At 39.6% G+C, this 14,749-nt stretch overlaps 1 protein-coding gene across 1 annotated transcript in view; it reads left to right on the top strand.

Annotated features, from left to right (window-relative positions):
• Positions 1-12,561, top strand: part of CRYZ (crystallin zeta) — a 29,619-nt gene extending 17,058 nt beyond the window's left edge. Inside the window, exons 5-9 of the mRNA XM_055402506.2 lie at positions 491-542; positions 6,304-6,453; positions 10,594-10,695; positions 10,793-10,888; positions 11,522-12,561. Of these exons, the coding sequence (XP_055258481.1) occupies positions 491-542; positions 6,304-6,453; positions 10,594-10,695; positions 10,793-10,888; positions 11,522-11,686 (565 nt within the window). The 3' untranslated portion in view covers positions 11,687-12,561. The remainder of the gene's footprint in view (positions 1-490; positions 543-6,303; positions 6,454-10,593; positions 10,696-10,792; positions 10,889-11,521) is intronic.
• Positions 12,562-14,749: the final 2,188 nt, after the last annotated feature.

The following is a 14,749-nucleotide window of genomic DNA, read 5'->3' as shown; positions in this document are numbered from 1 at the left end:
TGTGCAGCCAGGTGTTGAAAGGCATAGAGAAGGAAGACAGTAGCTGCTGCCTTTACTCAGCTGTGAGCCTGAACCGTGGAATAAAGACTGAGCTATAATGACCCTTTTTGAGACACTCTCTATGGGAATGAATGGGAGACTCCAGTTCTTCTAGGTGAAGCAATTTCCCTTAACACATCCACAGAGCCTCTTAGCAGGTAGCACAATTACATGATCTTGGCACCCCAACAATATCTGGCACATGGCTGACTCCCGGTAGACATTTGTTGAATGAATAAATGAATTGAAAGTTTTCTTTTATCTGTGGCTCTAAAGAACCATTGTTTGAGTCTGGGGAGTGTGGAGAATATCTCAGGTTGTCTATCAGGATGAGTTTCCTCTTTGGGTAACTGTTGGTTGAAATGAAGGTAGAATTTTCTTAAGAATTATGACAAACACTGAGCTTAATTAGCTCCAAAGTAAGGCGATGAACCTGTGCTTTCTTTTTCAGTGCCCGTGTGAAACCTGGAGAAAGTGTTCTGGTTCATGGAGCTAGTGGAGGAGTAAGTATTTTTTTCTTTAAAGTTTTTTGGTTTTTTTTTAGAGCTTATGTTTGTGGGTTTCACATTATATTTCTTTAAGTTGCTTTTAAAAACCAGATTTATAAATATAGTCAAGGGTGATGACTTTTTTCTTTTTGTGGTGAGACTTTAGATTCTGTCTTCTGAAGGTGATTTCCCATCATATTCGTTTAGCATTTCCTGGTTAATAAATTCAACAGATTACCTGATCAGAAAGGTATGCATTAGGTTTTCCACCTGTGTTGGGTATGGACCAAGATAAACGGGCTTTGTTTTTCTCTTCAAGAAGTGAATGTTATAAGAATATTTATTTAGAATTTTAAATAGTTCTTTAAGGTTAATATAAATTCCACATCCCCTTAGATAAGAAAACTAAGGCTCATTAAAGCTTTACCTCTGTTGCCCCAGACAGCACTGCAAAGCCACACTGTGAGTTCTTCATCCTTTCTAGCTCCCTTCCTGCTCTCCTGCTGCGCTTTGATGACATTCGCAGGGTGCACAGTATACAGCTGTGTCCTTCACACCGCAACCCACAACTTAAAATGCTAATGGATGTGTTAGGAGTGGGGGTTGGGGAATATTCAGAACTTATCAAATCAGCCCTGCAGTGAAATCACCCAACACAGAGCTGTCAGAAACCTCTTCAAGAAACTGGCTGTCAATCTGCCTCCAAGGAGCTTAGAGGAAAAGTTAGAGCTCTGAGGTTGGAATTTAACAAGAAATCCACATGACCTCTATCCTGCATGTAGAGGCTTTAGAAATTTTGGAGACACGATTTCACCTTTTTAAAATACAGGACCTGGGGCTGGATGTATGAGAAAGCAGGTTAACCCTTTCAGGACACTGTATTCCAGAGAGGAGATGGAAAGAAGTAACCTATTAATGGCAGATTGTTCCCGGCATAATGAGAGGCATCCTGAAAATGCATTTACCTCTAAAAGTGGACAGGTAATACAGAGCATTCAGACCTCTGTATAATTGTTACTTTCCGTGGATGTATCACAAGGTTTCAAGCCCAGCTTCCTATGTACTTCCAATAGATCAACTCAAGGATTTCACAGATAGACTGTTTACTTAAAAACACACCAAGATTGTCTTTCTGGGACTTGAGAAAATATGACACATACCCTTGTCAAAAACTCCCGATGTTTAGCCTCACTGAAGAGGCAGTTTGGGGGTTAAATTAAATTTAGCCCTAAATAAGTTAATTTAATATTAAATAAGTACAGAATCTGTCCAACATGCCTTTATTTAAATTGCCTTGGCTTTCACAGAGCTAACCTTGTGCTCTGTATTAAAAAGAGAGATTTCAGTAGGAAGGGGAGAGACAAGTTTAAAGAAAATCTCTTTTTATTCCCTTTACCCTCTTGTAAAAAGCCAGGTCACTTCATCATGATTTTTTTTTTTAAAGGCAAAATCCAGACTGTTCTCCGTGCTGGCTGAGTTTGTTAAATCCTTGGCTGGCAGGGATAGGCTGGCGACCTGGTGTGTGAAGCGCTTCTGATCCTCGCTGCCCATCAGGGGGAAGCAGTGCTGGGTTTTGTCTTGCTTCTATTTGTACTTTCTGTCCTCATTTAAATCAAATTCTTTTGGGATTATGTTGTGTATTTAAAATGGTGTAGAATTTGTGAACACAGCCAACATCCTGATATGTTGGTGGGGAGTGCCCTGTTTTATTGTCAGCAAAATAAATAGAAGAAAAAACAGTTGACACATAATGGTATATAATCTATTGAAGAAATATTGTTAGTATAATTGTTGACAAGAATAGAATAAGCAACTCCTTTAAAATAGCTCTTGAGTGCCCCTTTGAAGTAGTAATAGAGCATAAAGAGATAATATTTACATTATCTCTTAGGTTAAAACATGGTTTTATTAGAAGCCCCCCTTTTTTTAATTGAAAAATTAAAGTAGCAAAAATCGGCCATGCTAACCCCATGGTGTATTGGTATTTCATGGAACTGAATGTCTCTCACACTCACAGTGAGTTCCCTGTGTTTGTTTGGTTAAATCAAATCCTCAGCATAACCCAACTGGGTTCAGGCTCCTTACTCCCATATGCCATACAGTCTTTAAGGTCTTATTTCAACCTTGGGACTTTGTGATTCTGTTACAATTTTAATTAGTTTCCATCATCTTTTTCATCTCAGTTCTCTTCTATCTTGCCCAGTCCCTAATGATTGTATCTTCCTTTAAATCAGTGGTTTTCAATAAGGGGTGATTTCATACCATCTCTTCTCCCACTTGGGGACATTTGGTGGTGTCTGGGGACATTTTTGGTTGTCACAACTGGATGAAAGGGTCTGGCATCCAGTGGACAGAAACTAGGCATGCTCCTTCTAAGCACCCTTCACTGCACAGCATAGTCCCCACAGCAAAGAATTACCTGGCCTAATAGTGCCAAGTGTGAGAAAGCTTGTTCTAAATGTATGGGCTGACCCTTATCTGTACCATCCATTTGGCATGGGACCAAACATGTGTCCTAGTATTATAATTTAAATGATTGCTTTTATCTATATTCCTAAAATAGTTTTATTTCTCCTTTATGCTAAGCACATTTATCTAGTGCTCTAGTGATCTCATGCAATCCTGTGGCTTTAAGTACTGTCTATAAACTGATGAGTCTCAAATTTATGTTTCCAATTCTGAACTCTTTTCAAGTCCATACCCATATTCAACTAATGGTTGAGCATCTTTAGTTGGGTGAATTCAGTGTCTTCAAAGTGAATTTTTGATGCTGTCACAAACTTGATCCTCTCTCATCTTCCTCATCCCAGTCAATCTACCCAGGTACTCTGGCCTGAGACCTCGGAGACATTCTTGATTTTTCTCTATTCCTCACCTCCCACCTCCAGTCTTTGATGAAGTCCTGATCTTCCTGCTCCCATTTCCCCCTACCTTCTTTTTGCCTCCCATATAATTAGAATGTTCTATTAAAAGCCTAATTCAGATCATATTCCTCTCCTGCTTAAATTCTCCAATAGTTCTGCATGGCTCTTAAATATAATCCGAAGTCTTTACCTCCAAGGCCTTGTGTGCCTTGGCCTTTCTGGGCCTCTCTGGCCTCATCTTTTGCTCTCTTCCACATGTCCTGCCCTTAAGCCACATTGACCTTCTTTCTGACATTTGAATGCCCCAAGCTCATTCCCTCTTCAGCAGGATAGCCGTGACCATTCAGCTTACAGCATTCTCCAGCAGGCGTCCCAGACCTGTCCCAGACTATGCTTGTCCCTCTCTCCATTCAGGTCTCTTCAGAACGCCTTTCCTGATGACCTAATTGGCCTGGTTCTCTCTCTCTTTATAACCCAATATGCTATTTTTTCAAGTATTTTTCATTCTCTGAATTTACTTTATTCATTTATTTCTTCATATGTTTATTATCTCCCCTTTCCTTAGAACATAAGTTTCATGGGTGAAGAACTACATCTTGCACATCAGTTCAATCAGTTCACTTTCATCCGACTCTTTGCGACCCCATGGACTGCAGCACGCCAGGCTTCCCTGTCAATCACCAACTCCAGAGTTTACTCAAACTCATGTCCATCGAGTCCGTGATGCCATCCAAACATCTCATCCTCTGTCATCCCCTTCTCCTCCTGCCTTCAATCTTTCCCAGCATCAGAGTCTTTTCCAATGAGTCAGTTCTTCACATCAGGTGGCCAGAGTATTGGAGCTTCAGTTTCAGCATTAGTCCTGCCAATGAATATTCAGGACTGATTTCCTTAAAGATTGACTAATTTGACCTTCTTGCAGTCCAAGGGACTCTCAAGAGTTTTCTGCAACACCACAGTTCAAAATCATCAATTCATCGGCACTCAGCTTTCTTTATAGTCTAACTCTCACATTCATCTATGACTGCTGGAGAAACCATAGCTTTGACTAGATGGACCTTTGTTGGCAAAGTAATGTCTCTGCTTTTTAATATGCTGTCTAGGTTGGTCAGAGCTTTTCTTCCAAGGAGCAAGTGTCTTTTAATTTCATGGCTTCAGTCACCATCTGCAGTGATTTTAGAGCCCAAAAAGATAAAGTCTGTAAGTGTTTCCATTGTTTCCTCATCTATTTGCCATGAAGTGATGGGACCAGATGCCGTGAACTTAGTTTTTGAATGTTGAGTTTTAAGCTAACTTTTTCACTCTCCTCTTTCACTTTCATCAAGAGGCTCTTTAGTTCTTTGCTTTCTGCCATAAGGGTGGTATCATCTGCGTATCTGAGGTTACTGTTGTTTCTTCCAGCAATCTTGATTCCAGTTTGTGCTTCGTCCAGCCTGGCATTTCTTATGATGTACTCTGCATAGAAGTTAAATAAGCAGGGTGACAATATACAGCCTTGATGTACTCCTTTCCCTATCTGGAACTGGTCTGTTGTTCCATGTCTGATTCTAATTGTTGCTTCTTGACCTGCATACAGATTTCTCAAGAGGCAGGTCAGGTGGTCTGATATTCCCATCAGTTTGTTGTGATCTACACAGTCAAAGGCTTTGGTGTAATCAATAAAGCAGATATTTTTCTGGTATTCTCTTGCTTTTTTGATGATCCAACGGATGTTGGCAATTTGATCTCTGGTTCCTCTGCCTTCTAAATCCAGCTTGAACATCTGGACATTCACAGTTCATGTAATATTGAAGCCTGGCTTGAAGAATTTTGAGCATTACACTGCTAGCGTGTGAGATGAGTGCAGTAGTGCGGTAGTTTGAACATTCTTTGGCATTGCCTTTCTTCAGGATTGGAATGAAAACTGACCTTTTCCAGTGCTGTGGCTACTGCTGGTTTTCCAAATTTGCTGTCATATTGAGTGCAGCACTTTCACAGCATCATCTTTCAGGATTTGAAATAGTTCAACTGGAATTCCATCACCTCCACAAGCTTTGTTTTAGTGATGCTTCCTAAGGTCCACTTGACTTCACATTCCAGGATGCCTGGCTCTAAGTGAGTGATCACGCCATCGTGGTTATCTGGGTCGTGAAGATCCTTTTTGTATAGTTCTTCTGTGTATTCTTGCCACCTCTTCTTAATATCTTCTGCTTCTGTTAGGTCCATACCATTTCTGTCATTTATTGTGCCCATCTTTGCATGAAATGTTCCCTTGGTATTGCTAATTTTCTTGAAGAGATCTCTAGTCTTTCCCATTGTATTGTTTTCCTCTAATTCTTTGCATTGATCGCTGAGGAAGGCTTTCTAATCTCTCCTTGCTGTTCTTTGGAACTCTGTCTTCAAATGGGTATATCTTTCCTTTTCTCCTTTCCCTTTCACATCTATTTGTAAGGCCTCCTCAGACAACTGTTTTGCATTTTTGAATTTCTTTTTCTTGGGGATGATCTTGATTACTGCCTCCTGTAAAATGTCACGAACCTCCATCCATAGTTCTTCAGGCACTCTATCATATGTCTTGCACATAGTAAATAATAAATGTTTATCATATTCATGAATATAAATTTGTCCATGTACATACCTGTGTCTTCTAACTAAGAGGTAGATGACTTACTGTTATGTAGTATTTTATATGTACTGTTAAAGTATGAAGTCACTGAGCATATTTTGACCATCTTTAAACCCTGTATCTTCTGCACAAAGCAGATGCTAAGTGAACATTTTGCACCGTGTTTCTTATTTCTTTGTTTAGACTCTAACATTTATTAGCAATAGTCTAGAACCTAGAAGAACCTTATGTTAATTGTATGTATTTAATAAATGTTTGCAGAGATGCAAAGTACCTAAAACTACTGGGCTGTATTTTGTTTTTTAAGGTTGGAATAGCAGCATGCCAAATTGCGAGAGCTTATGGCTTAAAGGTTTTGGGCACGGCTAGTACTGAGGAAGGACAAAAGATTGTTTTGGAAAATGGAGCCCACAAAGTGTTTAATCACAAAGAAGCTAATTATATTGATAAAATTAAGGTAAAATTGTTCTATAATTTTATAAAACTAAAATTTTGTTTCATGTTCTTTTGTAAGTTTTTTTTAGTATTAACTACTCTCTTAAAGTTGTTTGTTTTGCCTATGTGTTTTAAAGCTTTAATTAATTTAAAAGTAGAAATGTCTACTTTTCAAACCTTCACTATCATTTCTGTCTTGTTTATTTTTACTAAATAAAATATAGCCTCTCTAGAGGCTTACAGTTATAAAAATCAGTACTCTTTAATGCAAATCACATTTTAAGTAAAGCCACAGCTTTGTATTTGCAGCTCTGGGGCATTTTTTGAACATTTAGTTTTATATATTGTGAAATAAATTCAGTTAACACAATAAATTTAGTTAACATCTGTCCCCATACATAGTTATAAAATTTTGTTTCTTGTGATGAGAACTTTTAAGATCTATTTTCTTAGCAACTTTCAAACATGTAATACAGTATTCCTAACTGTAGTCACTGTCCATTACATCCTCATGATTTATTTATTTTGCAACTGGAGATTTATGCCTTTTGATCCCACCTTTATCCCTTTCACCCATCCCCCACCCCTTGCCCCACCTCTGGCATCAAAAAGGTATTCTTAATATTACTTCTATTGGTGTAAATTTTCCGTAGAAAGTTAAATTATCCATGGATTACTAACTGGATCTGTCTGGCCTAGGGAATTGAGTTTCTCTGTTTATTGGATGTTTTTGGAGGAGAAACCACTACCTCATCCAACATGGTGAGGCAGAATTTAGTTAGTGTTACATCTATTCCATTCAATTGAGTTCAGTTCAGTCGCTCAGTCGTGTCCGACTCTTTGCGACCCCATGAATCACAGCACGCCAGGCCTCCCTGTCCAACACCAACTCCCGGAGTTCACTCAAACTCATGTCCATCAAGTTGCTGATGCCATCCAGCCATCTCATTCTCTGTCATCCCCGTCTCCTCCCACCCCCAATCCCTCCCAGCATCAGGGTCTTTTCCAGTGAGTCAACTCGTCGCATTGCTGCAGTCCAATTCAAGCAGGTTCTGGAGTTCTCCATCTTTGCCACAGTAACAATTTACTGAACACTGATTACTTTGCTGAACTTTGTTGATCTTCAAAGTACTTGCTCATGTTGAGAAAGAATTAGGTTATCCCAGGTACTGATTACAGTGTAAACAAGGTCATTACAAACTGAGGAAAAAATGAGTGCGAGTTTGTTTATTACCTCTAAATCATCTTGCTAAAAAACTGAATAAAGGCTCTCCTTTGTATGTGTTGAGGAATCGGTTTTTGTTTTACCATGTAATCCTAAGACCACAAGACCTTGTGGCTTCTATCTCTTCTACTGGTTCCTTCTGCTTAAGTCTCTCTCATTCTCCAAAAACATTCTCTTAACCTTTCTCCTCCCCTTCCCTCCTTTACCATACATTTCTTGAAAAAGTAGGGGTTTTTTAAACTTCTCTTACTTCCTTACCTCCCACTGCAATTTTGCTTCCACCCCAGGGCTTTCCAGATAGCCCTAGTGGTAAAGAATCTGCCTGACAATGTAGGAGATGGAAGAGATGTGGGTCAGGAAGATCCCCTAGAGAAGTGCAGCCCATTCCAATATTCTTGCCTGGAGAATTCCATGGATGGAGGAGCCTGATGGGCTACAGCCCATGGGGTTGCAAAGAGTCAAACCCTACTGCAGTGACTTAGCCCACATGCACACACCAGTACTTACATGGCTTGTCAGGGGCGCTGATAATCCCATCACCAGTCAGCTGCTGTTGGCTCAGTTTTCATCGTACTGGACCCTGACCACACCTCCTGCAAGCTGGCTCTCTTCTCACTTCTCTAACTTCACTCTTAGTCCCCCTTCTCTTCATTTCACTCGGTATTCCATAGGTCTTTCCTCTTAGTCTATCTCTTTCTCTGGTGCTGCACCTTCATCCTGATCCATCTCATACACGTCCTTACACTGCTGGTTTCCAGCAGCCTCTGGCCTGTTTCATTCCTTCACACCATCAGCCTGCTAGACATGGCCGTTCATCTGGTCCCCCGGGATAGACACCCACATTTCATTTCCTTTTCCTGTTGTTTAATCACCTTTCTCCCTCCTGCACATCAAATTGGTCACCTTATCTATCAGTTTCATCTCTGCCATGCCTGTCATATATGTCTCTGTTTCTCTTTCCTCTTCACTGTTGTAACTTCATTTCAGCTCAGTTCAGTTGAGTCGCTCAGTCGTGTCTGACTCTTTGCGACCCCATGAATCACAGCACGCCAGGCCTCCCTGTCCATCACCAACTCCCGGAGTTCACTCAAACTCATGTCCATTGAGTTGGGGATGCCATCCAGCCATCTCATTCTCTGTCCTCCCCTTCTCCTCCCGCCCCCAATCCCTCCCAGCATCAGAGTCTTTTCCAGTGAGTCAACTTGTTGCATGAGGTGGCCAAAGTATTGAAGTTTCAGCTTTAGCATCAGTCCTTCCAGTGAACACCCAGGACTGATCTCCTTTAGAACGGACTGGTTGGATCTCCTTGCAGTCCAAGGGACTCTCAAGAGTCTTCTCCAGCACCACAGTTCAAAAGCATCAATTCTTTGGCGATCAGCTTTCTTCACAGTCCAACTCTCACATCCATACATGACCACTGGAAAAACCATCTTTTCCAGTCTTGACTCTTATTCACAGCTGGCCTAATGCCCCCTTCTGTCTCCTCTACTGTCTCCAGAGTTATTTGGTTCTCTGTTTCAAAGAAAGAAAAAGAAAAACATCCTCAGAAATAAATGAGAGCTCCGCGAGAACAGGAATTTCAGTTTTCTTGTTCCCTGCTGTACTTCCAGTGCCTGAAACAGTGCCTGGCATAAGAATTAACTAGTGAACATCTGTCCCCACAAAGTCCAAATCTTTTAATGTGGCATTTGATGTATTTTCACAGTCTGAACCAATTTGTAGTCTCTTATCTCCTACCTCTCCCATCCACCCCGCCCCCATCTCCTTCACAAATGCATAGTCCAGCTCTGCTGGGCCACTTTCCAATTTCAGCTTTTACTCTCCATCCCTACATCTTTGCTCTTCTGTTTCTTTTATCCAGACTGACTGCCTCATGAGTAGCTTCTCCTTGCCCCGTATTCCTTCTGTTCTACTTAAGAACTCCTGCTATCCTTCGGGGCTGAGGTCGTCATCTCTGTGGAATTTTCTTTGACCTTCACAGGTGATCGGCATTGTAACATTTTCCCCCTCTAAAATCTATGGTTTGTTTACCTGGTGGCTCAGATGGTAAAGTGTCTGTCTGCAATGCAGGAGACCTGGGTTCCATCCCTGGGTTGGGAAGATCCCCTGGAGAAGGAAATGGCAGCCCACTCCAGTACTCTTGCCTGGAGAATCCCATGGACGGAGGAACCTGGTAGGCTACAGTCCATGGGGTCGCAAGGAGTCAGACATGACTTCACTTTCACTTTCAATGCAGTACTTAAGCCCATCACATCACACCTTTAATTGTAATGTTTTCCATTTTCCGCTTTATTTTGGGTTCTCTATGTCCATCTTGACATTCATCATACCTCACAGTGCTGGGCATAGGTGTTCATTTTTTCCTTAAAATGAAAATGTATAGCTTAGCTCATTTAAGAGCCAGTTTTAGATGTTGGGAATTGACATCAGAAAGCCCAAAAGAAAAGGAGTAGTGTGCCAAGCTGATTGTTGACCACTGAGAAAACAGCTAAATGCATACACACACACAAACAGAATATTGCAATACCAAAAAGTCAGTAGTTTTTTTCTTTTGTTGTCTGTTTTTTAATAAAAATGGAAGCCCCAATGCAGTTTTTGATTTTTGATTTGTTGCTTCTACTCTATTAATACGTTTTGAAGACAGAAAATTTTCACTTAAGGAAGAAGTACTTTATAGTCAAGTTGAATCTAAACACATGAAAATTTTGGACAAATTTTATTTCATTATAGCAATTTATTTAATACAAATCTGTCATTTTAGATGTGGCTGGTACCTTGGAATTACAGCATCACTGTATAATTAAATTATCTTAAAATTGGCATTGTTACTCTTTAAAAATATAGCATTTTATGTCATTTGAAATATATTTCTGTAATATATGGCACTATGATAATCTTTTTTTTCTAATCTACTCTGCATTCTTTTATATTATATAGAAATCTGTTGGTGAAAAAGGAGTTGATGTGATTATTGAAATGTTAGCTAATGTAAATCTTAGTAAAGATTTAAATCTTTTGTCACATGGAGGACGAGTAATAGTAAGTATCTCATTTTTTTATCACTTTGCAGTTTTTTCATAATTTAACACTATTTTGCAGTAATCTTTAACTATAGACATGTTGTTTTTCATGCTAGGTTGTTGGCAGCAGAGGCCCTATTGAAATAAGCCCACGGGACACCATGGTAAAGGAATCTAGCATAAAAGGAGTTACTCTGTTTTCATCCACCAAGGTAGAAAAGTGATTCTGATACATTGGTATAATTTGCCTAGTAGGCAGACTGAAAATTTAAGTAGATGTTAAGGTTAGTTAAGACTTCCCTGGTGGCTTAGACGGTAAAGTGTCTGCCTACAATGTGGGAGACCTGGGTTCAGTCCCTGGGTCGGGAAGATCTCCTGGAGAAGGAAATGGCGACCCACTCCAGTATTCTTGCCTGAAAAATCCCATGGATGGAGGAGCCTGGTAGACTATAGTCCATGGGGTCGCAAAGAGTCGGACACAACTGAGTGACTTCACTTTCAAGGTTAGTTATCTAAGTGGGTTAAGGATTAATCCCTGGAAGATAACTAGGGTGACAATATAATTTATTTTCCACGCCAGGGCACTTGTGAAGGAGAGAGGATATACTGTTGGTAATTACTAATTACTCCATAACAATAGGTATTTTGTAAACTGAGACTGCCACAGACAAATTGCAGTGTTGGTTGACCTATAGGAAACTACTTTTTTATAGTTCTGGACAAGTTGACAAAAGCCACACATTTATGAGAAAACTCTTAATGCTTGCTTAGATTCTGAAAAATGTTAATTCTTCTGAAAATTGTCATGTGTTCCTCTATTGAAAAAGACATTTTCTTTCCCTCAGGAGGAATTTCAGCAGTTTGCAGCAGCCCTTCAAGCCGGAATGGAGATTGGTTGGTTGAGACCAGTAATAGGTCCCCAGTATTCACTGGAGAAGGCTACCCAGGCTCATGAAAATATCATTCATAGCAGTGGGGCTACTGGAAAAATGATTCTTCTCTTAAAATGATCAATCCATCCATTGATTTCCTGTGTAATTAGAGGTTTCATATCTCAGTTTTATGTACACTGTGTTTGCTCTACTTAGCATTCATTTGATTCAGTGAGTTTCTTAACATTTAAAAAAAAGGTTTCTCTTTAGTCATCATAAGCATTGGAGTACTGTTTATTTTATAGCTGGCAACTTTCTTTATGTCTTCTACTTTTCATCAAGGAATCATTGTAGTAGGAAATAGGATGTTAGTGGTCACTTGGCATTGGAGGACATTACAGAAATTGCTAACCGATACTCATCATTAATCCCATACCTTTGACTAAAGCATACTAACTCAAAATAGGACTGCTTGATTTCCAAGCCTACTTCTCCTTGTGAAGGTTCTTTAATCTCTGATTAGCCCAGAACTATATTGGACTCTGATGATTCTCTGGAGTAAACGAGACCCCTTTCCCAAGCTAATCTCGTCTATATCTACAAATCTCTCAGAAAGGCACAATAAACAGTATCCAGAGAAATGTGTTATTTTTCCAATATTTCCAATATTTTATGATATTCACTAGGTTAATGAGCCACATATTCTGTGAGAACATTAGCTTTCTTTCTGCTATAATGATACTGGGTGCATAGTTTCCAAATAGGTATGTATTGATTGATTCAACTTCAAAGTAAATTTAGAATTATCTCTTTGTGTGATTGGGATCATATATTTTTATTTAAATTAATAATCAAATTAGATGCATTAAGAATGATCTGCTTTTGTTATTATAACATGGTAATTGCAATAAATTCTAGAGGCAATTAAAAATGGTGGTTTTCTAGTTTATTTTACATGTAGTACTTGCCTTATATCAGCTTTACATAGCACCAAACTAAGGTTACTTCCTAACAGTGTTCTGTGTTGGAAGTCTTGATCTAAACTAAATAAAAGGATAATTACCTGGAAATCTTGCCATCAATAATATATATGTTAGTCGCTCAGTCATGTCCAGCTCTTTGCAACCCCATGGACTTAGCCCACCAGCATCTTCTCTCCGTGGGGTTTCCTAGGCATTAATATTGGAGTGGGTTGCCATTTACTTCTCCAGGGGATCATCCTGACCAGGAATCGAACCCAGGTCTCCTGCATTGGTGGTGGATTCTTTACCATCTGAGCCACTGGGGAAGCCATTAACATTATGTCTCAGGAAATGAGGTTTGATTGTTATTTTTGTTCTTGTTTTTCTTCATGTGAGCACAGCCTCCTGTCTGTTGTTGTATGGTTGATTCTCTTGACCTGATTTGTTCTGTTGAATAACAATTTCTAGTTTGAACAGGGAATCCTGCTTTCATAGTGAACAGAAAGCACTGCTAATTTTTATAATTCAAGGCTGTCATTGGCTTCTGGCTCATGTGCTATGCGGAAGTGTTTTTACTATTTGTATTTTCCAAGTTTATTATCTCTTTTACAGGTTAGTCTTGTAGAGTAAAATAACATTTGAAAAAGTTGTTTAAAAAGCAATGTTATGAATCTAGAGACTAACATTTTATATACATTTCAAAATGGAAGAATTCTTCCCATTCAAAAAGATAAAGGAATGATTATTTTGTAAAAGTCAGCTTAATCTGTTTTCACATTTGCCTCATCTATAGAATAAGCTAAAGCATACTGCTAACTTAACACTGCACAATTCATTGATACAGTTCAGTTTATTTCAAAGAAAAAACTAGGCAAATTTTATGCATTAACTACTATATATGTGATTATATAGCATTGGACATATTTCCCGTACACATCTCCTTGTCATTCTAGTTCTGTCCTTGTCTGAGTTTTCAGCAAACTATTTTCACAGCACTATTGCTGCTTATAGTCCCAGGGCTACTACCCCAGTCACTGGTGCTGTCCCTGAGACAAAGTAGAGAATAACTTGTAGAATCAACAAGCATTATTTCATGTTTTAAGCATCTGAATTTCTGTCCATTTGCTTTGACCTTAGAATTGTATTTGCTTCCGTCCGTCTGTCCGTCCGTTCCGTCGCTCAGTCGTGTCCGACTCTTTGCGACCCTGTGGACTGTAGCCTACCAGGCTTCTCCATCCATGGGATTCTCCAGGCAAGAATACTGGAGTGGGTTACCATTTCCTTCTCCAGGGGATCTTCCCGACCCAGGGATCGAACCCGGGTCTCCCGCATTGGGGCAGACGCTTTAACCTCTGAGCCACCAGGGAAGCATCATATAATATGTGTGTTAAAAGATCAAACAGATCAGCCACCCTGAGCCCAAGAAGGTGAACTGTCATGCCAGTGGTCACATGATTAATAGGATAAAACTGAGCTGACATTATGTTGGTGGGCTGAAATTAAACTCATTTAATTTCCAGGCCTTTGGCATTCCTGGCTTGTAACCCTGGCTACTGCATGTGTTGGGCTGCCTGCTTTCTAGCCTCATTTTGCCCGAGATGCTTAGTTCTGACCCTGTTAATCATCTTTACCTCAGTTGTCACTTACCTTCTGATTCAAGTCTTTTATGAAGGGATTATTCTGTTATTTCAAAATATTGAATACATTGAGTTTAGAAGGCACTGTGCTGGAATTTGAGGATACAAAGGTATATAAGACATAGTCCACATTCTTGAACTTAGAACGGAGTAGAGATGAGAGCTGAGTAAAACACATGGAGTAAAATGTGTATATATTTGTATAGCTAGATAGATAGATTTATTTTAAGGAATTTTCTCATACAATTATGGGTCCTGATGAGTTTCTGTACTGCAGTACTAAGGCAGAATTATTTCTCTGGGAAACCTCAATTTTTGTTCCTATGGCTTTCAGCTGATTGCATGAGGCTTACCTGCACCATGGAGGGCAATCTACTTAAAACAATCTACTTAAAACACACAAAATATGACACATTGACACAAAACTGACCATCGCAAAAGGTGACTTAGGGACAAAAATGAGGGACACCTAGTGGAGCTTGAGGCTGCCAACTACATTCTTAATATTTCAATGCATTTGTTCGCTCCTGCTATCCAAAGGAGCTTTGGCCAGAGAAGTACAAAATAACTTGAATGCTTCAGAAAGGGGAAGAAAAATCAGG

The sequence above is a fragment of the Moschus berezovskii genome, chromosome 4 (assembly GCF_049115385.1).
Source record: "Moschus berezovskii isolate FMDL1 chromosome 4, NW_MosBer_1.0, whole genome shotgun sequence".
In the NCBI taxonomy this organism is placed as follows: Eukaryota; Metazoa; Chordata; class Mammalia; order Artiodactyla; family Moschidae; genus Moschus; species Moschus berezovskii.
This window is presented reverse-complemented; position numbering and strand designations above follow the sequence as displayed.